The sequence below is a fragment of the Geotrypetes seraphini genome, chromosome 12 (genome assembly GCF_902459505.1).
Source record: "Geotrypetes seraphini chromosome 12, aGeoSer1.1, whole genome shotgun sequence".
Lineage (NCBI taxonomy): Eukaryota > Metazoa > Chordata > Amphibia > Gymnophiona > Dermophiidae > Geotrypetes > Geotrypetes seraphini.
Window position 1 is genome coordinate 54,424,789 of NC_047095.1, and position 27,593 is coordinate 54,452,381.

Genomic DNA, 27,593 nt, shown 5'->3' on the forward strand with positions numbered 1-27,593 from the left:
GACTCCATCCCTTCTTTCTTGCGGCACCGTATACCTGGAACAGGCTGCCTGAATCAATACGTTGTGCTCCGTTCCATGGCAGTGTTCAAATCCAAGCTAAAGGCCCACTTTTTTTTTAAACTGCCTTCAACTCTTAACTCCCACTCACTGCTGTCGGAGACCTAGACCCACTATAATCTCCCCAACCCTGAAACGTCCTGCCTAAATTAGATTGTAAGCTCCTGTGAGCAGGGACTGTCTAATGTACAGCACTGCGTATGCCTTTCAGCGCTATAGAAATAATAAATAGTGATAATTCAGGGATGTCCAACCTCGGTCCTCGATGCCGCCATCAGTTGAGTTTTTTCCAATGAATATTCATGAGAGCTATTTGTATGCACTGTATGCATGTGGATCTCATGCATATTTATTGTGGAAGTCCTGAAAACCTGACCTGGCGAAGGCCAAGGTTGAACACCCCTGGAATAGGTGGTACAAGCCTCTTGCAAGGAGTCCTTGGGGTAAACTTGATTTGGTTGTTCTTGAACTCATATCTTTGAAGATAAGTCTGACATGTATGATACAGTTGGGGGTGTCCTGAAAAATCTGTTATGTCCTTTTAGTCCTAGGAGACATAGTTAATCATTCATGCTATGGATTATTCCATCTTTTGCCTCATGTGAGTGTTAATAGCTTTCTTGATCTTCTTTCACAGAAAATCCTTCTTCTCAGGACACGCTTCCTTCTCCATGTACACCATGCTGTATTTGGTGGTAAGTGGTTGACATTTCTTTATAATTATCAATTTTTTGTAGAGAAGCACTTTCAGTACTCTGTACGAAGGGCAGTTTTCAAAGTGAAAGTCACTTGCAACATGTAATTCAACTCTGGAATTCATTGGCAGAGAATGTGGTGAAAGCAGTTGGCTTAGCAGGGTTTAAAAAAGGTTTGGATAATTTTCTAAAAGAAAAGTCCATAAGCTATTATTAAGATGGACTTTGGGAAATCCACTTCTTATTCCTAATATGGGGGTGGGAGAGAGGCTGGAGGTGGAACAAGGCGTGTCTGGGGAAGAATGGGCGGGGCCATGTGTCCGGGTTTCTATGTCAGAAAATCTGGTAATCCTACATAAAATACCCATGGGCATTTGAACACACTTTTTTTCTGCGGATTTTTCACTGAAAATAAAATTCATGTCTGTTATCTTCTTCCCCGGCTTTGATCATGCCTAACATGATCATACGTCCCATTTTGAACGGGACCATCCCATTTTTAGGTAGCCCGTCCCATTGTCCCCCAAGCACAGCTTCGGAATTCAAAAATGTCCCATTTTCAGAAAGAGAGCATCGGTAGGGTTCTCGGTAGTAAAAATATGCTTCCATATTTAGTTTCAGGAATCTCACCTTGTACTTTTCCCACATTCTCTGGGCTTGCTGCTCCTGCCTCATAGTTGTTCCGACTTCAGGACCTTCCTTGGGACCTGAAAGGTCCATCAGAGAATCCTCTTCCAGTATCTCAGCTGAATTGGCCTCTCGGTTTGAAAGCTCTGCCTCTCCAGACATGTTTTCTCGCCGCGGGGAGCTAGTTGCCTGCGGCATGGGGGTGGATCTCACACTACGGGGCTCAGCGTGACCTCCAGCCCTGAAGCTTCCATTATGGCGTCACTTTGTGCCATCAGAACTAGCGGGCGATTCCCCGGCGTCACAACTGAAGACGACTCGGGACCTGATCAATTGTAATAGAAGGGGGATTTTCAGGGCGCCGCGAGGTGCCAGCGGCGCATCTATCCCTTCTCTTTGGCATTATAATTGTTGAGCAGAGCTCACTACACAAAAAAAGGCATGGAAAAAATTTCAATTCCAACGAGCAGATCAGAGCGTCCTTTAAGCCTTCAGGTACTCACGGCCACCTGAAAATTAGTAGATGTCCCATTTTGAGGAAAAAAATAAATGGTCACGTTAATCATGCCTCTTTTCAGGGTGTCAGGTCAAAAGCACGCCGGAACAAAGGCGCGCCTAGACAATTGAGCGCAGCGTGGAGGCGCGCGCCGCTCTAAATTACTGTTTTTAGGGCTCCGACAGGGGGGCGTGGGGGGGAACCCCCCCACTTTACTTAATAGACATCGCGCTGCGTTGTGGGGGCGTTGTGGGGGGTGTGGGGGGTTGTAACCCCCCACATTTTACTGAAAACTTCACTTTTTCCCTGTTTTTTAGGGAAAAAGTTAAGTTTACAGTAAAATGTGGAGGGTTACAACCCCCCATAACGCCGGCTTGATGCCTATTAAGTAAAGTGGGGGGGATTCCCGAACAAAAACCCCCGTCGGAGCCCCTAAAAACTGTAATTTAGAGCGGCACGCGCCTCCACGCTGCGCTCAATTGTCCGGGTGCGCCTTTGTCTTTCGCGCCGTTGTCTATGAACCCTTTTCAGTGGCACTGAAAGTAGGCCAGACATTGGAGGATCGATGCACGGATATTGGCTGGGTTGAGGGAGGACAGTTTCTAAATAGTTTTGAAAATAGCCTTCTGTAGAATTATTAGCCTCCATAAAGTTGGTATTGCTGCCCGAGCACTTGGTTAACTTCTTTAAGAGCCTTCTGAACTAGAGCAAATAGAATTAAAGATTCTGTTTTTGTAGCAGTCCATTTTATGGATATGGCCTTTGATCATAACTAAAACCTGGAGGTCTGAATTTTCCATCATCATCCAAGCCTTGATAGGGTTCCAGTCTACACCCCGACTAAAGTTTGCAATCGTGCATTTAGAAATTTCTTTCCGCTTCATTCTTGAAAAGAACCTATTGCACAATGACTCTGAGAGTTCTAGAACATCTGTAAACAATTTCCAGCATAATGGATGCTTGTACGACATTAGGCGAAAATAAGTAAAAGATTACCTGCCGATGAAACGCTCACCATGTTCAGCACATCTGTGCTACCCCCCTCCAAGTATTCCTGAGCCAGAAACAAAATAACAAAAAGAGAATTATTGTACAGAGGCTTATGCAAGACACCCAGGATTTCAGTTTTCCTCCTATCTTCATATCTTCATTTGACTTAGGAGCCTTTCAATTAAAGGGTGTTATGCACTTACCAGCAAATTAGCACATGCACATAATTCAACACAGTAGATTTCTGTCCTGTTCTCCCCGGAGCTCAGAACGGGTTGCAATTGACATTCACAGTAAAGTTACAGGACAAAAAATTTGTAGGCATTCGAAGACGAGGCAGGTGAGGGGACATAGAGAGAGAAGGGGAGGGGGAGAAAGGGAGGGGAGGAGGGCAGAGATGGGGGTGCGGTAAGGTAATGAGGCGTTAGAGCAGTGGTTCCCAAACCTGTTCTGGGGGACCCCCAGCCAGTCAGGTTTTCAAGATATCCCTAATGAATATGCATGAGAGAGATTTGCATACCTGTCACTTCCATTATATGCAAATCTCTCTCATGCATATTCATTAGGGATATCTTGAAAACCTGACTGGCTGGGGGTCCCCCAGGACAGGTTTGAGAACCACTGCGTTAGAGGAAGGGGAGCAGGGAACAGGAGAGGAAGGAGGAGAGAGGAGAAAGGAAGGGGAGTTGGGTGGAGGTAGTCCAGCACTGTTCAATTGAAGAGATGGGTTTAGTGGTGTTAAGTGTCTTCAATATTTGCAAGCAGTGTTAACATGCCGTAATTGCAGAAGATGAGTGTGCAGCTTTTGCATTTAAGGCATGTTCATTTTTGCTGTTCAGGCATGTTACATGCAAAAATTTAGCGCATTTAGTGGAAAACCCGTTAGTGTGAAATAGACAGTGGAGTAATAAGGGGAGGGGGAAGTAGAGCGGACCACCATGAGCGCCGACATCTCTTCTCCTCACCCCCCGCCAAGTGTGCGCCTTCCATTCCTCCCCCTGTACCTCTAGCTCTTCACTGGTAGGAGCAGCAGCTCCAACCTGCTGCTCGTGCCAACCTCGGCTCTCCCTCTGACATCAGAGGTGACATCAGAGGGAGAGCCAAAATAGTCCTAAGGACTATTTTGGCTCCAGCGATTGTTGCCACTCCTAAGGCAGGCCAGTTTGGCCGAAACATGTACATGTCGAGTCATTGGATGAATAAAAGGACATTTTTGAAATAGATTGAATCCACCAGTCTTTTATAGGACATTTCAACTCCTAGATTCGTGACTTGATGGATATACATAAATATGGTTTAAAAAAAAAAAAAAAAAGCAAAGCCCTGTATGCCCGGAGGTCTCTTGCCCTTGGGGTTGTTGACTGTTGGTGTCTCTGTTCAGCACCCGGCTTTCTCGCTTTAACAATACATGTTTCAAACTTTGCCGCTGACCAGGCGCCTTCAGGGACACCCAGGCACCATCTTTTTATCAGTTGTTAATGTTATGTCTGACACAACACTCCTTTCCTGCCTCCCTCACCCACCCCGGTGTCGGGCCCACACTTCAAGTGTTCCGTAAAATGTCAAAAAAATGAACAGAAAATGCCAGCATGCTCATGGGAATCTAAGCTTCGCTCCTATTCAGATGTTTGTATATTTGTACGGAAGTTAATCCCCAGTGATGGGATCTGAGTCCAGGGGCTGTGTAGTTTGTTTTTCTTGAAACTTTGGCGTGTGCAAGGCGGCTGCAGCTTTGCTGGCGTGATTCTGATCTTTCTTAGCTCCAAGGTTTTTCAACAGGATTTGATTTTATCTTTTTTTTTATCTCTCTGCTTTCTTCTTTTATCCCGATGGAAACTGTGACGTCTCCCTGCCCCTTGTCTGTTTATTCTTCTCTTTTGAGTTGTTTCCTCTTGCCATCCTCTCATTGGCTACTTTCCCACAACACACGCTCTTTCAGCCGTTTGTTAATGTGTGTGGGGGAGAATATAGCAAGCTCTCCTCAACTGAGATGCTGGATTTGAGACACAAAATCAGAAAATGCCCTTAAATCGGAGCTTTTGTGGCCTAGGTGGTCTTCTGAGTTGCTAGTTAGCACACCGGTGCACATTTAATTAAACAGAAATGGGTATCTCCTCAGAAAATAAATTAGGCTTTAAGCTCCTGAGTGGAGTAGAACGGGTACAAGTGGATCGATTTTTTTTTTTTGCTCCGTCCAAACTTACAAAGACTAGGGGACACTCGATGAAGTTACAGGGAAATACTTTTTTAAAATCAATAGGAGGAATTTTTTTTTTTCACTCAGAGAGAATGGTTAAGCTCTGGAATGCATTTGCCAAAGGATGTGGTAAGAGCGGATAGCGTAGCTGGTTTTAAGAAAGGTTTGGACAAGTTCCTGGAGGAAAAGTCCATAGTCTGTTATTGAGAAAGACACGGGGGAAGCCCTGTATCGGTTGCATGGAATACTGCTACACCTTGGGTTTTGGCCAAGTACTGGTGACCTGGATTGGCCAGCGTGGCTACTGGGCTTAATGGACCATAGGTCTGACCCAGTGGGGCTGTTCTTATGTTCTTATGCTGTTGTACAGCTTCTCTGCATGTCCAGTCTTAAGTGGAGTTTTATTACGTAAGAGCGCTGCTTCAGGAATTGTGAGAATCTGTTTCTCAGGCATTCTTCTTCCATGCCCTTTCCATGTGTCTGTGTAGGTAGCAGTACACTGCTATCTGGTGCGCAACCTTTTCTCGGGCAGCTCTAGGCCCACTCCTCTTCCTTCCTTGCTCACAGGAAGGCCGCTGCCTGTCAAAGTGTCCCATCTAGCTTCCCCCTAAACTTTCTCTGTTGGCTGCGCTTAGACAGTTTTGGAATAGACTGCTGTGGTTTTCCTGTTAGTGTTTCCCCTTCGGTCCCTTGTTTCCCACAGGAACCTGGGAAGTGGGTTGTGTCCGAGGTTTCGCCGGAAAACAAATCCTAGATAAGTGTCAGTGGACAATACCCGGTTGACGTCACTTCGGCAGTTCAAGTCCCTTATTCTTTGCACTGACATGTCGTGTTTTGCCTGCTGTCTTGACTGAGGCCGCTAGCTATCGCCTTGGCATTCATTTCTCCTCTTGTGCTTTCCGGCTTTTCCTGTACTGATGTTCTCCATAGGTCCTGCCATTCCAATATCACTATGTCTGATCTTGGTCTCTCTTCCTCATCAAGTTACACCTTACAGAGATCATTCTATAAAACATTTTCTGCATGGAAGCAGATTTCACGTGTCCTAAAATGACTGTTACTACTTTTCACAGGTGAATAAACACATACCTCCAGTTCTATGAATGGTATCCTAAGTTAGGTGTACAATTGGCAAGTAGTTATGGAATAGGTTCAGTTATGTTAGGGGACCTTTTACTAAACTGATTTAAAAAGATTCTGGTGGAACTCAGTGTGTCATCTGTACAAAATGGAACGTTTACTTGCAATACAAAATGATCATTTTAATAGATTTAAAGATGTGTGGAGGCCAATAATAAATTATCATAATGATTAATTTTAATTTATTATTCTTTTTCCTTATATGATAATTGACGGGATGGGGGGATGGGTGGGTCATGATAATTTAATATATATGTGCATAATTTAATTGATTAATATGTATAGGAATTATATTATTCATGTATTGATATGAGATGGGGGTGGGATATAAATCTTTTAAGTATATATTGTTATGGAATTATCAAGTGATAATGTAATATGTTGTGTTCATATTTTAATGCACACTTGATGTATATGTTAAAATGAATAAAGATTTGGAAAAAAAAAAAAAAGGGGCCTAACATGTCCTTACTTTGGTCATTACCTGTAATAGGGGTCTGAAAAATATAAAAACATAAATCCCAATAAAATAATAATAAAAATATTTGAAACAAACGACACAGCCTGTTTTACAAAGCCGCACGGCAACAGCCCCAAAGACCTTTAAATCTCTATGGGCTTCGGGGCCGTTACCGCACAGCAGCCGCTAGTGCAGCTTTGTAAAACAGGCCCTTAGAGAAGGCATGAGAAGTAGAAATTGGGGGGCGTGTCAGGGGGGCAGAGAGTGGGCATTCCTGTGCCAGCCAGTTAGTGCAGGAGACACACAGAAAGTTGTGCACATAAATTCTGATTTGTGCCAGTAAATTGTGGGTTAATCGGCAATTATTGGCACAGTAAACAGACCAGTTAAGTTGCACGCACAAATCGGCGATGCGCACAGATTTGCGTGCACAAATTTGGTAGCACACGGATACCACATTAGCCCTTATTGCCTACAAAATGGGTAGTGGCAACACCTCACATGGCAAATGGTTTAATGGCTGTGTTCTAATGGCAACATTAGCTCATAGCCGTTGATACAAAAAAAGGCCATTTTTGTAGTTGCGGTAAAAACGGCCTTAGCATATCGGAAAGATCCAGGTAAGGGTGCAATAAAGCCACTTGTTGCCACAGCTTAATGAATGGATCCCTAAGTGATTTAGAAGCATTCACTTTTTCTTTGGCGGGGGTGGGGGGTGGAGGGAGAGGTAGCACTTGTCTTTTCCAGTGGTAGTTCAAGGTGAGTTATAGTCAGGCAAAGTAGGCATTTATTTTCCTGTCTCCAGAGACTTTGCAATCAAAATTGGTACCAGTTCTAGGTGTTTACAGTTAGGGGGATATTCTAGAAACAGCGCTGAAACTTAGGCCATTTAAAATGGTGAAAAATGTTAAAAAATTAAAGTGTCTACCGGCTCTTAAATAAAAGGCGCTGGAATCGCGCCTATGTAGGTGCTTTACGGCGCTTAACACCACTGTGGGCGTGACTAACGCTGAAAACGGTGTTGAGCGTCATAAAGCGCCTACGTAGGTGTGATCCACTACAAAGATAGGTGCAGGAAATGTAGGCCTGAAAAACCCTTGGCCTATATTTCCGGCGTCTGTTTTTCGTGGAGGTGCGGTTCTCAATAGGGCGCCATTGCACAATCTGACATGCGATCGGCGGCTGCTAATATCAGCACCCTATAGAGAATCCGGGCCTTATCCACTGGCAGGATAGCTGTAATTTAGGACTTTTTGTCTTTAACAGGGTCTTTTGCGCATGCCGCATTGGATAAGGTTACGTATGAACGCAAAGCTTCAGTGTTGCTTCTTTTTTCATTACTTTTGGGCTTTGATGATCCTAATTGGTCTCTCCAAATTTTCTTTGTCTAGTTCTACCTGCAGGCGAGGTTCACATGGAGGGGAGCTCGACTCCTGCGTCCCCTTATTCAATTCACTCTCCTCATGATGGCGCTGTACACCGGACTCTCCCGTGTTTCTGACCACAAGCATCACCCTAGCGATGTGGTAGCAGGATTTGCACAAGGAGCTTTGGTGGCTTATTGCATAGTAAGTGTATTGTATTAATTCCTTTGCCGATCTGTGGGATCTCTTATTTTATGTTTAGAACTCTGCTCAGAGACATGAAGGCTGATTACTCGGCCTCACCTACCAATCATTGCAGTGTTCAAAAAAAGATTATTAATTTAAAGTACTTATTAATGCGCTAGCCAAAAAGCTATGCTGAACATATAAATGCTTTCATGAGGTTTATAATGATGAAAGAAAACTTAACTTTGAATAGTGACTGGTTCCGACGTGCACGTTTCGTGGCTGCGTCAGGGAACCGACAATACAGCTGGATTTAGAGCTGGTAGTGAAGTCACATGCAATTGAAAAGCTAGGTCTCTCAGAAAAATATTTGAGACATTTGAGAAGAAATATTTTTCTGAGAGACCTAGCTTTTCAATTGCATGTGACTTCACTACCAGCTCTAAATCCAGCTGTATTGTCGGTTCCCTGACGCAGCCACGAAACGTGCACGTCGGAACCAGTCACTATTCAAAGTTAAGTTTTCTTTCATCATTATAAACCTCATGAAAGCATTTATATGTTCAGCATAGCTTTTTGGCTAGCGCATTAATAAGTACTTTAAATTAATAATCTTTTTTTGAACACTGCAATGATTGGTAGGTGAGGCCGAGTAATCAGCCTTCATGTCTCTGAGCAGAGTTCTAAACATAAAATAAGTTTTCTAAGTGTATTGATGAATCAGTGGTGACTTTATTTTTTGTTCTATTGACCTCTTTAGTCACTCGATAGTAATTTTCATTTGAACAAGTTACCCCTGCATTTCTTTTTGACTTGATCTGTGGGATCTGGCTTGATTTTTATTATGCAAACAGTTTTTACTGACATGTGAAAAATAATCAAGGTGGTAAACTCAGCACATGCGGTGGATTTCGGTAGCTAACACCCAATACGATGTCTTCTTTCAAACATTTGGTCTTGGAGAGAGGCTTTGACCCAGGTCCAAATACAACTACAGGTTATGGATGGGCAGCCCAGGTCATTTTCTGGAAATTTTTGTGTTCATTTTTATATGGCTATTTTGTCGTTGTGTCAGTTGTAAATAATACTGTGCGTTCTTTGTAAACAGTGCACACTATGGACTGGATCCAGTAAATGGTGCTCAAAATTTGGTGCCCAAAAGCGTTGGCGCTGAGCGCGATTCTACAAAGGACGTGTGCACTTTTATGGAATCGCGCTTCACGCTGGTTCCACATCAAACTTTTTGGGCGCTGGACTTATGCCTGGTAGAAACCAGGTGTAAATGCTGGTGCCGAGCTTTGGCGTGCTCAGGCCGTATTCTCTAAATCTGCGCATAACATTTTGCGATGCCACCTTTTCAGATACACACTGTAAAAGTGGGGCGTCAAGCTTTATAGAATAGCGTACAGCCAGATGCACATGAAAATCCTAATTGGTGCAAATTAACTGCAATAATTACATAGTAACATAGTAAATGATGGCAGATAAAGGCCTGCATCGTCCATCCAGTCTGCTCAACAGTTACATTCATTTTCAAGGCACCGCTGAAGCAACAAAGCAATAATTATTCATTTTATAATAATAATAATAACAACTTTATTTTTGTATACTGCCATACCCCGAAGAGTTCTAGGCGGTTCACATTAGTTAAACAGATATTACAAGTGGTTACATATCAAATAGATTATAGAGTTGCAAACAGCAAGGAGAGAGTAGTTACAAGTGGTTGCATATCGAATTGATCATAGAGTTGCGAACAGCAAGGAGCGAAGTGGGGGGAGAGGAGGGAGAAGGGGGAGGGGAGTAGATCAGGACGGGGGGAGGAGGAGGGTAGAAAAGGGTAGAAAAGGGTCTTGGTCTCGGAATAGGTGAGTTTTGAGTAATTTTCTAAAGTCGAGGTAGTTGTAGGCCTGGAGGACCATTTGAGCTAGCCAAGGGTTTAGTTTGGCGGCTTGGAAGGCGTAGGTTTTGTCTTACTAAGTTCCTGCATAAAATGTCTTCCCCTCCCCCCTGAGACAGTTAAGACCTATACTCGGACGATGCAATATAAAATATGAATAATTGCTCCTGATCCGTCTTTCCACATAGGAGTCTTTCCGGCACCGGCTAAACGGCCCCCCACTGCTGGAGTCGCCATCAAAGCCAACTCCAGCCCCTCCCGATCCGTCTCGCAATATGCAGGACACAGACTGTAGAAGTCAGTCCGGCGTCGTCTTCACTTCCCCGCTGCTGGGGCTTCTGTTTAAACACCACCCCTGCGCATTATAAATGAAGTTGTTGGGGCCCAATAATTGCTTGTTAAGGGCTCGTTAATTAAGTTTCATATGCAACTTTGGGCGCCATATGTAGAATCAGGGGGAATATGGACAGAGTGCACTTTTTTTCTCGACAGGGCATGCATGCGTGCACAACTTTGCACAAACGCAGTTGATCACACTTGCGCGGTGATCCCATTATTGGGAAAGAGTATGCCCTCCTTTCAAATAGTGTGCCCTCTTCCCAGATAGGGTGCACTATTGTCAGTGACTGACAAAACCAAAATGGTGTGGTAGCAAACAGGAGTCTCGCTCTGCGAATCGATAGTCTGGAGCGCTATTGTCACGGCCCTGAAGCAGTAAGCCATGAAACGATCGTTGGCCTGGCTCTTTTCTAACTATTTTGTTCTTTTTGAGCTAGTTCTGACTATTTTCAAGCTCCCACCTGCCAGTAATAAGTTATTTTCGAAAAATTTTTTGCCAGTGATGCTTGGGTGGAAGAGAGCGAGTACACCTCTCCGTGTCTGAGGCTTTTCTTTCGCTTTAAATTGCTTTCTCTGGCGTTGGTGTGTACTGGTTTAATGGAGTGATTTGTGTGTTGGTATCATGTAGGGTTTTTTTTCTGGTAGCAAAAGAAAATCCAGCAGCTCCACAGTGAATGGAGAAACCAAAACAAAAGAAACGGTGGAAAAAAAAAAGATTTTCACGATGCAGGCTTTTTATTCAGTCTGCATTGAAAATATAGAAGCAATCCACATATGCATAAGGTGAAAGGGACCCAACGGTCTGTGTTTCGACGAGCGCATATTCCTCAGGGGTGCTAATGTTGGCTATTGGATCAAAAAACAAATGTGGAGGTTGGGAAATCAACATAAACCCAAGTGCGTAGAATGGACTGCAAAGTCTGCGCTCCGCTAAGACATTAGGACCCCTGTGAAAGACGTGTTCGTCGAAACACAGACCGTGTTGGATCCGTTTCACCTTATGCATATGTGGATTTTATCTATATTTTTAATTCAGAGGGGTCCTTTTAATAAGGTGCGCTAACCGATTTAGCGCCTGCTAAAGATTAGCGCGCATTAATAAAAGGACCCTTGACTGAATAAAACCTACATCAAGAACATCTTTTCCCACAGTTTCTTTTGATTTTTTTTTTTTTTCCCCAGCTTATTTTCATTTGGCAACAACATTTTTTAAAAAAGGATATATTTTTGGTATTTCCTGTGTCATTACAAAGGACATCCCATCCCTTCTACAGATTCACCTTTGTGTTTGGAAAGGTGTATATATCAAGGCCTGTCTTGGCTGTTGAACCAGCTTTCTGTATTTTCATTTCTGCATTATATTCAGTGGGATCTGGAAAGGGGGTGGGACTAACATTCAGCTGAACTCTTGCCAGCCTAGGCAAATTAGCCCCGCAATCCGGGGCAGCCCAGGGATGCTAAAGCATAAACAGTCATGGGACTTTCTCTCTGTGAGGCTCAGCACATTCACTCGGAGCAGAATTTTGTCTTTTTCACTGATGCCAGAGCTAGCAAACCACTGTAATTTGCAAGCGCCAAACCAATTTCTAGGCTCTGTTTTCCCACTGTTCCTCTGTGCATTCGATAGCCAAGCAGGCAGTCTGAAGAGTCTGTCAGTGTGTACATGTCCTCTTCATAGTTAAACCTGAGGTTGTTTTGTGGGAACATGATATATGGGTTGGCTGTTTTGACTGGGACCATTTTGCTATAGTAAAACAGTTGTGAGAAAATAGGTTGCGAAAGCTGAGATTGCTGATTTTTTTTTATTTTTATTTTTTTTAATACAAGTTGCTGTCTTGCAGTCTTCTGGTGAATGAATTGTCCAGCTCTAACTGGAAGTGGCATAGGCTACCGTTTAATGCGAGCATCATGGGAACGACGACACTGTTAGTTGAGAGTTTTTTGGTTTTTTTTTTTTTAAACTATTTTGAAAAGGTTATGCATTTTTTTCCTCAATGTTTAAACCAGCAGCTCCCTAAAGACCTGCAAAAAACATTCAAATCCACAGTGAAGATACCATTGTAGGCTCACTTTACTCAGATTCAGGCCTTAGAAGACTTTCCATCTGGAGGGACTGCAGAGGATCTGCTTGGGAAAATTTGGTGGGTTTTTTTTTTTTTTTTTTTTTTTGCAGATGGCATTAGAATCTCTAATGATGTGGACATTCCAGGAAATATTGAGGAGCGGAGGAGTAGCGTAATGATTAGTGCAGTGGCCTGAGAACCAGGGGAGCTGAATTCAATTCTTACTGTAGTTCCTATGACTCTGGGCAAGTCACTTAACCCTTCATTGCTCCAGGCACAAAATAAGTACCTGTGCATATTATGGAACTTGTTTTGATTGTAACCATAGAAAAGCAGTATCAAATCATATCCCCATCCCCTTTTCTATCCCTGTAAAGTTTGATGAGAGGTTAAGATGGAGAAAATGAATTAAGAAACACAGCATACAAAATCATATCTTTGAATATATAAAAACCTAAGAACATAAGAATATCCTTACTGGGTCAGACCAATGGTCCATCTTGTCCAGTAGCCCGTCTTCCTAGAGTCCAATCCAAGTCACCAGTACCTGGCAAAAACCCAAATAGCAGCATTCCATGCCACCGATCCAGGGCAAGCTATGGACTTTTCCTCCAGGAACTTGTCCAAACCTTTTTTAAAACCAGCTACATTAGCCGCTCTTACCACATCCTCTGGCAACGCATTCCAGAGCTTAACAATTCTCTGAGTGAAAAAAATATTTTCTCCTATTGGTTTAAAAATATTACTCTGTAGCTTTAAATCTTGATGCAGTAAAAAAAAAAATAATAATAATAATCCATTTGTTCCCGTTCTACACTACTCAGGATTTTTGTAGACTTCAATCATATCTCCCCTTAGCCAACTTTTTTCCAAGCTGAAGAGCCCTAACCTCTTTAGTCTTTCCTCATACGAGAGGAGTTCCATCCCCTTTTATCATCTTGGTCGCTCTTCTTTGAACCTTTTCTTGTGCCGCTATATCTTTTTTGAGATAAGGAGACCAGAACTGAACACAGTACTCAAGGTGAGGTTGCACCATTGAGCGATACAGGGGCATTATAACATTCTTAGTCTTGTTAACCATTCCTTTTAAAATAATTCCTAGCATTTGTTTGCTTTCTTGGCCGCTGTCGCACATTGGGCGAATGTTTTCAGTAATTTGTCAGCGATGACACCCAAATTTGTTTCTTGAGCGCTGACCCCCCAAGGTGGACCCTAGCATCCTGGAACTATAATTTGGGTTATTCTTCCCAGTGTGCATCACTTTGCATTTGTCCACATTAAATTTCATCTGCCATTTGGACGCTCAGTCTTCCAATTTCCTATGGTCTGCCTGCAATTTTTCACAGTCTTCATGAGAGGAGATCAAGCGTAGAAAATAAAGAGAGTGAACAAGCGTAGAAAATAAAGAGAAGAAGGCCTATGGCCAAGCTTTGAGGTACACTACAAAATAACAAGGGAAGAGGAAGCACCAGAGGAAACGCTGAAAGCACAATGGGAGAAGTAAAAGAAGAAAAAACAGAGCCTCCCAATCCAGTTGGCTACAGCGTGTCAAGGAATAGATGGTAATCAATGGTATCAAGAGCAGCATGATGAAACTTTGGCAAGAGCAGTTTTGTCAGGACATTGAATGTGAACAGCATGTTCTTGCAGTTGGATATTGAAGAGGAGAAAGGAGATGGAACAATAGCATTCAATGAAGGAACAAAATCCTGAGTACAAGAACGGGTACAAGTGGATCGATTTTTCACTCCGTCAAAACTTACAAAGACTAGGGGGACCCTCGATGAAATACTTTTAAAACTGATAGGAGGAAATTTTTTTTTCACTCAGAGAAAATAGTTAAGCTCCGGAACGTATTGCCAGAGGTTGTGGTAAGAGCGGATAGCGTGGCTGGTTTTAAGAAAGGTTTGGACAAATTCCTGGAGAAAAAGTCCATAGTCTGTTATTGACAAAGACAGGGGGGAAAGCCACTGCTTGCCCTGGATTGGTAGTAGGGAATATTGCTACTCCTTGGGTTTTGGCCAGGTACTTGTGACCTAACATAACATCGTATAAATCGCATAACCGTAAGTTCAATGCGGTGAACAAAAGATTAAAAATAACATAACCTAAGGATGATTTAAATTAATTTGCTTAATATTTTGGAACAAGATGAGTTTTCAATTGAGTTCTAAAGTGCTTGTACGAGCAAGCACTACGCAACAGTGGCCACCATGAGAACGAGCTATTGGGGCTTGATGGACCATTGGTCTGACCCAGTAAGGTTATTCTTGTGTTTTTATGTTCTTTTGAGGAGTGATGTAATCACTGTGTGTGAAGGAAGAGGGAATGATAACTGAGTCTGTGATATGAACGGAGTGACTGAAGAAGTGAAAAAAAACCAAAGAGCTAAATGAGAATGGAGTTAGAGGAACAAGTAGTGAGTTTGGAAGAAATTCGAAGGCGTTTCTCCTCTGTGATTTCAGAAAGTGAACAGAGTAGCAGAGGCCAGAGGTGGATGAATGAATGAGAACAAAATACCCATCATACACTTTTGCCCTGTGCTGGGATGGAGGAACGTTAAAAAAAAAAAAAAAAATCACACACCTTCTTTTCAAATGAAAAGTCCTTCCTACACATAGGGAAAGGCCGCATGTATTTACCAAGTGATGGCAGTTTCCAACCACCGTTTTTCAGCAAGGAATGGTTTTATTTGTTAGATGCCATCAACTCTTTTTTTAAGTCCTAGTGAGTTGATGAATTACAAATCTAAAAAGAAATCCGTTTTGCGCTAGTCCGGTCATCCCCATGGTTGTTTAAAAAAAGTGTCCATCCATCTGATTGCAGGTTGCCCTCTTTAAACTTCCCAAACATGATGTCCTTCTCCATTGATCTTTCTCTTCTGACGGTGTGACAAAAACAAGACAGTCGTTTGGGCTTCGAGTGACATTGCTGGTTTGATCTTTTCCAGAATCGATTTGTTAGTTCTTCTGGTGGTCCACGGCACGCACAAAATCCTTCTCCAGCACCAAATCTTCTTTCTGTCCTATTTCCGTAGTGTCCAGCTTTCGCCTCTGTAATTGACCACTGAGAAAACGAGTATGGTTTAGTTAGCTAGGTAAAATCATTTGAAAATTGTTGTTAATATTTCCTGTTAAGTCCTAAATATAGACCTAAAGGGACATTGTTTGAGGGTAGAGGAGGGTGAATTGCTTTTAACTGGCTTTTTTTTTTTTTTTTTTTTTTTTTTGCAGTTTTACACTGAGTAGGAGACACTTTTGCTAAGCATTAGTATGCGATTACAGATATCGCTGTCTGATCACTCCCTGTCAGCTGCAGTAAAACTCCAGCTCCGTAAGAGCAGAGCTGCTGCTGTTTCAAGAGCGTTAATGAGACGTAGAGCCTGCAGCCGTGAGGGCAGTTAGAAGGCCAAGAGAAAAAGAGTAACAGATGTTTACGGTCTTTAGTCTTTTCTTTTTCTTATTTCCTCAACAGCGTTTACTCCAGAAACAAAGACCCTGATATTCACTTATCCGGATAGTGACAACCGCGGTCCAGATAAATAACCTCTTCAGGCTTTGCAGAGACCACCCAGGCACTATTGAAGGCAGACTGAGGACGGAATGTGGGCGTTCTACCTCTCTCTATCACAATATTCACTGTCCAGGTAGCTAGGTGGATAAAATTAAGACGGCAAAATGACTGAACTAACTTAAGCTGCATATAGGGTTACCAGATTTTACGTGTGTAAAATCCAGATCCCTAGACCCGCCCACCAGGCCCGCTCATTTCCACCCATCCCTGCCCCATTACGCCCACACTCCAGCCTCACCCTTAGCCCTGCTCCCTCGGCCTGCTCATCTCGGTGGGGAAGGGCGTCTGCGCATGCACGGATGCTATGCAATGACGGCACGTGCTCGTGACATCACCGCGTTGCATGCGTGGATGCCTCTCCCAATGTGATTTCCTTTTCAAAAGGGGAGTGTGTGGCACAGTGGTTAAAGCTACAGCCTCAGCACCCTGAGGTTGTGGGTTCAAACCAACGCTGCTCCTTGTGACCCTGGGCGAGTCACTTAATTCCCCCATTGCACCAGGTACATTAGATAGATTGTGAGCCCACCAGGGAAGAATGCTTGAGTACCTGAATAAACTCATGTAAACTGTTCTGAGCTCACCTGGGAGAACACTATAGGAAACTGAATAAATAAATAAATAATGTGAAAAGTCTCAGCCTCTCATAACCAGAGCTGGTATTGTGACATCATAATGCCTCATTCCACCAATAAGAGCCAACCTCATCAGTGATGTCACAATGGCTTGATTGTCCCATACTTGTCTCACTTTTACTATGCTTTGATTTCTAGAGTGGTGCAGTGGTTAAAGCTACAGCCTCAGCACCCTCAGGTTGTGGGTTCAAATCCACACTGCTCCTTGTGACCCTGGGCAAGTCACTTAATCCCCCCATTGCCCCAGGTACATTAGACAGACTGTGAGCCCACCGGGACAGACAGGGAAAAATGCTTGAGTACCTGAAGAAATTCATGTAAACCGTTCTGAGCTCCCATGGGAGAACGGTATAGAAAATTGAATGAATGAATGAAAACCCGGACAAAGTGCTAGGTTTTGAAAAGCTGGCCGGACGCCCGGACATGCCCGGGTAAATCTGGTAACTCTAACTGCATAGCCTTCTGTATAGTGGCTTCATAGCACCACTGTCTATTTAGCCATCATCACTCACTCCTGGGTATGAATATTGAGCATCACTACACAGGAGGATAATGGCACTGAATATACATGTACAATTAAATACCATGTCCAGTGTTTAAAAACAAATGACCCTGGCACTTGAGTATTGACATGGAAGAGTCCCCCGTCTCTTTCAAAGCAGAGGACAAAAGAAAGCACCAAGGGCCTCACAGATTGGGATAGGAGAGTTCACGTTATTGACAGACACAACCCGGGCCGTGTTTTGGCACAAAATGCCTGCCTCAGGGGTCCAAACTATAAAATATGAATACATGTAAATGAAATGACATAAAACCGTGTCAGATAGTGTACATGGCTAAAAGATGCACATATAAAAAACTGAACATGTAGAAGCAAGAATCTATAAATTCAAAATACATTGCATATATGACTTGACTCATCTACAAAAATTGTGAAAAACAATACAAACATCAAAATATGTCACATGCATAACTTGACTCATCTACTTAAATAGAATTAAAACAAACTTCATACATTTAAATTGAAGTACTCGTATAATAAAAATATATATATAATAATAAAAATAAATTAATAAGTAGACAGAAAAAATATATAGCAATTAAATGTCTTTGTGTCCAATGGCTGAGAAAAAACTCCACGCCCTATCCCACTGTTTCCTCTCAGCAGAGCAGGAGTCCTCCATCCAGTGGGGAGCACTGTTTCACTAGCACATTTTCAATAGTGGAGGTAATGGGCAATCTCCGCAGGACTCTGGGGAATCTGCCTGCCCCTAGTGATTGAAAGCACAATATGGAAGTACCACCTCCTACTGGCAGCAATACAATTGGAGGACTTCTACTCAGCTTAGAGGGAACAGTGCCCCATCCTTTAGGTTCATTGTCCTTCTATTAATTGAACTCATAATGCATCTTGCTAGCTGAGAAAAAAAAGAATCTTACTTTTAATCCTTTAGTTCCTAAACTTAAGCTCATACGTCAGAGATATCTTGCCTATAATAAGCGGTTTGGGGTTAGATTGCCGATTCCCTTTCTCTTTTTTTTTCTTGTTGAGAAATGCATTTTGATATAATGACTGGAGACTGGAGTCATTAGCTCATGTGAACCATGGTGATCTCTGATGGTGATCATCATTGTATTCTTCTGAATAGATGCACACCGTGACTCACAAGGATGCTGGAGGCACTTCCAACTCATTCTTGTTATCATCACAAGGGCCATGTTCAGGAGTGATTACTGTATAATTTTAGCCAAGCTGTATAACTCATCTTCAAGTACTTCATCAATATTTTATTATAAATTTTCCACATAATTTTTTTTACAGTTTAGTGTGTTCAATGTACATCTTTAAATGTAGTGGATTGTATAAATATAGCCTTTATCTATTTTTTTTTTTTGGGGGGGGAAGATAAAAATGTGAGCCTTTAATTAAAGAGACGGGTGTGTCTTTTCCTTTCCTTTATCATTCTTTTTTTTTTTTTTTTAAGTTCTCCAAGATTACTTAACCTTTTACATCAGAGTGGAAAAGAGTTGCTTACAGGAAATATAAGATGCGGGCTTAGTTTCTGCAGTGCATTCCAAACCCTTTGCTGTCAGTTTTCTTTGTGGGTGGAGAGCACCTACTACAGGAAATGGGAACAAGCCTGAGCTGGGAACCTTTTCTGCCCTACTGTATTGCGGTGCTGAATAATTCAAGGGCCCGGGATACTGAACAGCATTTTAACCTTGGGAGGTTGTGTTTCACAATTCATGCGAGTGTTTGGATAACCCTGGCTATGGCATGGAAAAATGCAGATGTGGGTTAGACTGCAAGAAAAGGTGAAGGCTAGAGCATTAGTTAAATTTAACTATTTCAAGCCTGGCTGGCTTTATGGACTGAGGAAAGCTGGTACACGCCTCTGTGGCCTCCTAATTTGTCTTCCTGTGCAGTTTAAGGCAGTTTTAGAATTTGGCCTTCCCAGCTTCCTTGTATATCATCACTGGGCAGCCCGTCGCTTCCAGTTCAGTTAGGTAGTAGGCTGCCTCATATATTTACCATTTTGTCCAAAGGTTAACTAAAAAATAGGTTTGATTTTGCTTATTTTAGTTTTCAATATAGAGTTGCAGCTTTATTTCTTTCCTATAATCATTTGCAGAAATATATTGGGTATTTATATCCTGGCTTTAAAGACAAACGTGTGGGTTTTTGTTTTCATATGATGTATAAATTAGGCCGCAGAGAGATTCCAAAACCTTGCTCAGTTGGCAAAGTGTGGTCCTTTCGGAAACTGCTTTGTAGAGGTTGCCGGGGGTTTCCTCTCATTATTTACTTAGGTTTTCTTGCTGCAGCACTGCCCTCTGAAATGGTCCACTACTGGCCCTTTCACATCCTGCAGGCAGCTTATAACATAGGCTATCCAGGAAAAGGTGGCTTAATATCTCTTCCTTCCATTGGCTTCAACTGGCAAGTCATGGTGACTGAACCTTGAGTGTCGGTGAGAAAGGGGACATCAGAGGACACCAGACAGCCATGACTCATTCCAAGACGCTGCTTTATTTAGAATATAGTTTAAACACTTCTAGACTACTGTTGGGAGTGAAAGTGTTGATTTATAATTATAAAGTACATGAGAACAAAAAATGGTATTAATCGTGCTAACCTTTTTTCATATCATATAGAAATTCTAGTGTCATATCTAGAAGGAATACATTGCATCAGTCTTGATTTTGGAAGCAATAGTAGATTCTCTTGTGAGTTTTTAAACTATAGCCTTGAAGTGTTGTCGGAGCAATATTAATTTTTTAATCTTTAAATACCCAGTCTGAACGAGCAGGCCTAGGTGGTTTACAATATTAGTAGTATATGTAAACTTGAAATCTTTTGGTGGCTCTCAGAGCTATCTTGTATTCACATTGCAGCCCTTTACTTGAAGAAAGACTGGAGACTGCTGCTGTAAGGGCTCAAGTCTGAAAAATTAAATGGGAGTTGATATACAGACTAGAGAATGACACGGTGAAAAAATTCATCACCGTTCCCGTCCCCGCGGGAAACCACCTTCATGTCATTCTTTAAGGAGAGAGGGAAGAATCGGAGTATAATTGGGCACAACCACTGACCCGCAAGCTTTGCTTTGAAGAATGCTGAGATTGAGCAGCAACATTCCAGAGCTGAGATTGTGATGTCATAATGCCTCATTCCACCAGTGCCTAAGAGCCAATCACATCAGTGATGTCACAATGGCTTCATTATCCTTGGCTCACATAAGAATCGGAGTATGAATAGCCACAACCACTGACCCACAAGCTTTGCTTTGAAGAATGCTGGTGTAGAAGGACTGAGGCTGAAATAGACACTAGAAAATGACATGGGATTATTTCCCGCGGTTATCCGCGGGGACGGGAACGGTGATGAATTTTGCCACCATGTCATTCTCTAATTCAGACCATAGGAGGCAGCCCAGTTAAATCCCACAGTCAGGGGTGAGCCCAGATTTTCAATGCTGGGCTGTTTCCGGTGACTTGGAATTGAATATTCGGTTATTTGTAACCGGTGATAACATAATTGGCTAAGGGCTCCTTTTATCAAGGCGCGCTATGGGGATTAGCGCGTCGGACATTTCATCACGTGCAAACCCCCGCGGCAGCCTAAAATCCTAACGCCTCGTCAATGGAGGCGTTAGGTACTAGCGCTGCAGGCGGTTTGATGCGTGGTATTCCGTGCGTTAAACCGCTACCGCGCCATTGTAAAAGGACCCTAAGTTTATGTCCGGCACTGGCTGGTTAAGTTAATAGCAGCCACAGACGGCCCCCACCTGGCTGCTAAACCCAGCCAATCAGTGCTGAATATTGCCGGTTATTGTGGAAGATAACCAGTTAACTTTTAACTGCTAACCATGAATATTCCTCGGAGATAGCCAGTTTTCTCACACTGAATATTCGCAGTTAGTGGGTTCTGGCCAGTTAAATAGCTTTGAATATCGGGGGGGGGGGGGGGAGGGGGTGCCTAAACCGGACTCTTAAATTTTGAGACTAGATCTTCAACTGAATTTAAAATCCTATTTACTCACGTGTGTTATTCTTTATTTAAAAATGAATAACCCACTCCATCCTCAATTCTAGGCAGGGTATAAGTATACATATACACAGTTAATATAATTCTTTGCACATTAACACAAAGCTCCTTATTTTCATTGAGGCCTTTTTACAATTTGCCCTCCTAACTCAAGTTTATGCACATTAGTATGCATGATTATGCATTTGGAAATAGAGCCTGAATTTTTCAGCTGCAAATTCTAACGTTCATCTGCCTAGAATTAGGAGCATTAAGTGCCTCTCCACACCAGATACTTCTACAAGAATCCAGGCCCGAGTCTCAGCCTGCCTGTCCGACATGGCCGCTTGGATGTCTCACCACCGTCGAAAACTAAATATGGCCATCCACACCCTGCTCCCCCATTCTCTATCTCTGTGGACACCCATTCAAGAAAGTATGGGACAAGCACATGGGATCTCTTAGGGAGCGGAGGAGATAGTGGATGATATGGACAGGCAGACTTGATGGGCCATTTGGCCTTTGTCTGCCGTCACGTTTCTCTTTTTCCGCCTTCCTGTCTTGTCAGCTCACAACCTCAGGGTCATCTTTGACTCCTCTCTCTCTCTCCCGCTCAAATCCAAAAAACCACTAAAGCCTTTCACTTCTTCCTCTGTAATATTACCAAAATCCAACCTCTCCTTTCCAAGCATGCTACCAAAACCCTTATCTTTACTCTCCTCACCTCTTGCTTAGACTACTGCAACTTCCGCTCAACCATCTCTTTCCCCTTCAGTCTGTTCGAAATTCTGCTGCATGACTTATATTTCATGAGCTCCGCCATACTCAGATTACCCCTCTCCTCAACTCACTAGATTGGCTCCCCATCCATTTCCAAATGCAATTCAAATTCCACTTATTGACCTACAAGTTCATTCACTCTGCAGCCCCTCAATATCTCTCCTCACTTATCTCCCCCTATGCTCCCCCATGAACTTCATTCATTAGACAAGTCCATACCCTTCTCCTTCAGTGCCAACTCCAGACTCCGCCCCTTCTAGCTGCACCATATGCATGGAACAGACTTCCTGAGTCATTACGCCAGGCTCCATCTCCGGCAGTATTTAAATCCAAACTTAAAAGCCCATTTTTTCATCTAACTCCCACTCACCGTAAGATACCTATGTCCATCCTACAATTCTCTCTGCAGGAAACTCCCCAACCCCTATATGTCCTGTCTGTCCAAATTAGACTGCAAGCTGTTCTGAGAAGGAACTGCCTATTACATGTTAAATATACATCACTGCGTACACCTTTCAGTGCTATAGAAATTATAAATAGTAGTAGTATCCCTCCTGCTGGAAATTAATGCAAATGTGTAATGTTTTTTCTCTGCCTTAACTCTACCCCTATGGCTGCCTATTTTTTAGCATAGATGGTCAGCCTCAATCAGTTTTCTAAAGGATCAATTTAGATACCTAATCCCCAATATTTGGCACCTACCCCTTCTAAAACCAAATGTTGAATAAACTTGTTTTTTCCCTCATAGAAAATGTTTGATACTTCTCAGTAGCAATGTTGGGGGGGGGGGGTCTTCTTTTTCCTGATCTGGATTCATTACTTTTTTTGAAAAAATGTACAACTCATGTCCAAGTTTATGAGCATTAAGGTATACTAATAATATTCTCTCCCCCCCCCCCCCTTTTTCACCAAACTGTACCGCGGATTTTAGTGCCGGTAACACCTCAAACGCTCATAGGAATTCTATGAGCATCGGAGCTGTTACTGCCGCGGCCGGCGTTAAAAACCGCACTACGGTTTTGTAAAAAAAAAAAAAAGGGGGAGGGGGGTTTATGCGCGCTATTGCCGTGTATTTTTACAAGCAATTGAGTTGCGCCTTGAGGGAACATGTCTTATCAGTCTTATGCACACCACTGCCAAATGCAAAATGATGCCACAGTAGCGCAATCACTAAATTTCTTTGGATATGTGGTTTTGTTTTTTGCAGGTCTTCTACGTGTCTGACATCTTCAGGCCCAAGACAAAGATTTCTCTGCCTCTTCCCATCAAAAAGGAAATCATTTCACCCGTGGACATCATTGACCGAAACAATCACCATAACATGGTGTGAACCTGGCATATCGGATGGCAAACAGACTGCTGGCGGCAGCTGTTTGCTGCTTGGATATCTCATCGAACAGTAGAATGTAGGGACTTATTTTTTTTTTACCCAGCCAAAAAGTGTCGCTCTGAGGCCTTTTAACTTGCAGCCTTGTGTGAAATGGGTGGTATTCGGCTGAATAAAAAACAGGAAAAGTGGAGCTGCTGCTCAGGATGTGCAGTCGCTGAAGTGTTCATGTTATAATGAATGCCGCACTGCTCTTGCCATGGTGAATACTTAACTTTTTGATCTGAAGTGAGTCACCCACATCCCACGATGAAGAGGTTTTTTTTGTTTTGTTTTTTTTATGCACGTGAGAAACTCTGATCCAATGATAGCACTATTTAGAAATAGCACTGAATTAGATTTGGGATTTGCTTCCTCTAGAGTCGCCTCTCTTCCGACACCACTTCCTGTGGCTCAGCTGCATACTGTGGCCTTGATTCAGAGAGAAATTCATACAGCTGAGTCTATTGGAGGGGCTTCTGCATCCCAAGGTAAAAAAAAAGAACAGAAGAACTGCGTATATCTTGACTACACAGAAATATAATTTCTACGCCTTGTGCTTTCACAGCCTACATGTAACACTTTTCTGACTGCAGTAACATTTTTTTTTTTAACATGAATTTTATTAACTGTATCCAAGTGTGAATTTTTTTTTATTTTTTGAAAACTTAACCAACCCAAATTTTTCAAATTGAAAAGGAAAATATTTTTAGGTGTTTTATGCTTTTAATTTTTTTTTACTTTTTATTTGGGTTTCTGTCTTATTTTTCTTTTGATGTTTGTTACGCACCCCCCCCCCAACTTTATTTTAACTCCCCTGCAGCTTTCCTCTCACTTCTTCTGCAGACCAGGAATGGCAACCTCTCTGTTCATCCCAGGTCATCTTCCAACGCCTAGAATTCTTCCAGCAGTGAGTGCATATATCCTATCTATAACGAGGAGAGGAGAAATCCATCCTCTCCCTCCAAAATAACAATGCAGCAGAGTGTTTTCAGTACTGTCAGCGTCGCCCTAGGAGGCCACTTGGCGTGAGGTTATAGTAGAGTGCTAACGCAATACAATTGGGATTGATTCCCAATAAATCATGGCCCTGCCGTCTGCAGATGTGCTGCTGGGCAGTGCATCCAAACCTAGATTTCCCATTACAGTTTGCCCTTTTCGTCATCAGGTAGACCTATCTAGGCCTTAGACTTAACTCTAGTTAAGTGAATGTCTCAAAGTATTTTCTTGTACATGCCAATGTATCTACATTTTTAAAGGTCTAACATTTTGTGTTGAAAAGGGATTATCCTGTTAACCATTTACACCGTCCATTTGCACATCCTCATTACAGAATTCATCCCTATCATTTCAATTATAGCAAGCTATGATTTTATATATATATATATATATTATATAAATAATGTATAAAGCATTAAAATTAACTATGTAAAATATTATTTCTGAAATAATTTTTTTAGATATATCCACTATGATTATAAACAGTGTCTTGACCTGTGCTGCTTAAAAAAAAAAATGAAAGCATTGATCTAGTGTGTTACTGCCAACTAAAATACTGTAGTCCTGGGGTAGTCCCAGGAAGTAACTGCAGCTAGAGACAATGGTATTAAAAATCATATTAAATTGTCAGTATTTTTGTAAGGTTTCATTTTGTATAAAAAAAAGAAAAAAAAATTATTGAAAGACTTTTTTGTAGAATACAAAAATAAAGATTTGTATTTGCAAAATCCGTGCTGTATAAATGTGCTTTTTAAATAAAAGCTCACATGACTAATGAACTTTGTACTGAATTCATGTGCTTATGTGTGTTTTGCTTGTACATATATCAAGCTAACGGAGAGCCTGATTTTAAAAAAAATTTTCACAGAAGTATAAAATAGGAGAAATAAACCTCCTTTTTAGAACATAAGAATGTGATGCACTTCTCCCTCCATATTCGCAGTTTCAGCATTCGTGGTTTCGATTATTCATGGTTTTTAGCTTGCTGGCTCCTCCCCCCAAATTACAACAGCTTGCACAGAGAAATCGCTGATTCCAAGCGTTTACAGAGAAAATCGCTGATTCCCAGCACTTTCTTCACCGTGTTTTGTCTCTCCTTCAGGAACAGACCAGGTCTTCCACCATGTTATTTGCGGTTTCACTATATTCACTATATATAACATATGAAAAAGTTATTTGCGGTTTTTCTGTATTTGCGGTTCTGTTAATCCCCTATCACAGCAAATATGGAGGGAGAAGTGTAGCAGCCTTACTGGGTCAGACCAATGGTCCATCAAACCCAGTAGCCCATTCTCACAGTGGCCAATCCAGGCCACTGGTACCTGGCCAAAGCCCAAAGAGTAGCAATATTCTATTCAGAATCCTAAAGAATAGCAAGATTCTGGAATCCCAAAGAGTAACAAAAGATTCCGGAACCCCAAACAGTAGCAACATTCCATACTACTGATGCAAGGCAAGCAGTGTCTTCCCCCATGTCTTTCTCAACAGCAGACTATGGACTTTTCCTCCAGGAACTTGTCCAAACCTTTCTTAAAACCAGCTACACTATCCATTCTTACCACATCCTCTGACAACTTAACTATTTTCTGAGTTTAAAAAAATTCTTCCTATTGATTTTAAAAGTATTTCCCTGTAACTTTGAGTGTCTCCTAATCTTTGTAATTTTTGACAGAATGAAAAATCGATCCACTTGTACACGTTATACTCCACTCAGGAGTTTGTAGACTTCAATCATATCTCCCCCTCAGCAGTCTCTTTTCCAAGCCTAGTCTTTCCTCATACAAGAGGAGTTCCATCCCCTTTACCATCTTGGTCACTCTTCTTTATACCTTTGATAATTAGAAGCACAATTTTTAAACTCATTTCTTTGGGTCTAGCAGTGCTTTATGTGCAGAATTAAGCTTTTGCAAAGTTAGCCCAGGTATGCACATTAAAAAAATTTTTTTATGTATGTATTGAAAAGATTTATATCCTGCATATCCAGAATCTATGCTTGGTTACAAAATAACATTCAATAATAGAATTAAACAAGACATCCTTTTAATTTCTTAATACAGACATTCTTCCATAACTCAATAAAAAAATCATTCACATAGAAATAAAATGATAAAAACAATAAAAATAATTTGCCTTCACTAAACCTGGAAAGCCTTTTGAAAGAAAATAGGCCTTCAAACACTTACGAAAAGATAAAAAGGAAGAGATCTGACGAACAGTATCTGGAAGAGTGTTCCATAACTGAGGACCCAGCATATTAAAAATATGGGAACGATTGGTTGCCTTAACTATTGATCATACAGATAGAACAACTAATAATTGTTTTGACTGAGATCTCAAGGAGCGAGCAGGCACATATGACTCAAGTAAGGAAGCAACTACTTTTGGTAAACTTTGATGCATGACTTTGTATACTAAGACCAAGATCTCAAATTGAATTCTCGAAACTACTGGAAGCTAATGAAGCTCAATGAGCAATGGGGAGATATGCTCATGAATTGGTCCTTTTATTAAAATCAAATTCTCTATTTCAGTGTTTCTCAACTTCAGCCAAGTACCCCCTAAGTCTAATAAATATCAACTGAGTATCCTCACCCAGGCTCTGCCCCTGACCCCACCCCATACTAATAGTACTAATTGTAGTGCAATTTCCTCAATCCATTTTTCACATACACACACTATAATCTTAATATATAATGGCAACCACAAAATTAAAAAAACACAAAGCACACTGTACGCAGAGAAAATGTTACCTATCATTTATATTCATTTTTTTTTTTCAAAGAGGTCAAGGCAGATGACTTTAAAATATGCAATATCGCCTCAGTAGCAACTATAGAAAAATGGACAAATATAGTGCAAAATATAGACAACATATAAATTCTCAAAACTTACATTTTGATCACTAAATTGAAAATAAAATCATTTTCCTATCTTTGCTGGCTAGTGATTTCATGAGTCTCTGGTTGCACTTCCTTCTGGTTGTGCATCCAATATTTTTTTCTTTCCGCCTCCTGCACGCTTACTCTCCCCCAATCCTCATTCCCTCCCCCAACATCTCTCTCTCCCTCCATGAGTTCAACTTTTTACTCTCTGCCCTCTCCCCTTTCCCTGAGTAAGACATTTCTCCTTCCCTCCTTTCTTCTATCCCCATCCATCTATCTCTCCATGAATCCAACACTTTTCCTCCTGCACATTTCCTCT

General features: G+C 41.9%; 1 protein-coding gene across 1 annotated transcript in view; it reads left to right on the plus strand.

Annotated features, from left to right (window-relative positions):
* Positions 1-25,167, plus strand: part of PLPP3 (phospholipid phosphatase 3) — a 124,332-nt gene extending 99,165 nt beyond the window's left edge. The window contains exons 4-6 of the mRNA XM_033916693.1: positions 695-752; positions 8,054-8,230; positions 23,235-25,167. Of these exons, the coding sequence (XP_033772584.1) occupies positions 695-752; positions 8,054-8,230; positions 23,235-23,357 (358 nt within the window). The 3' untranslated portion in view covers positions 23,358-25,167. The remainder of the gene's footprint in view (positions 1-694; positions 753-8,053; positions 8,231-23,234) is intronic.
* Positions 25,168-27,593: the final 2,426 nt, after the last annotated feature.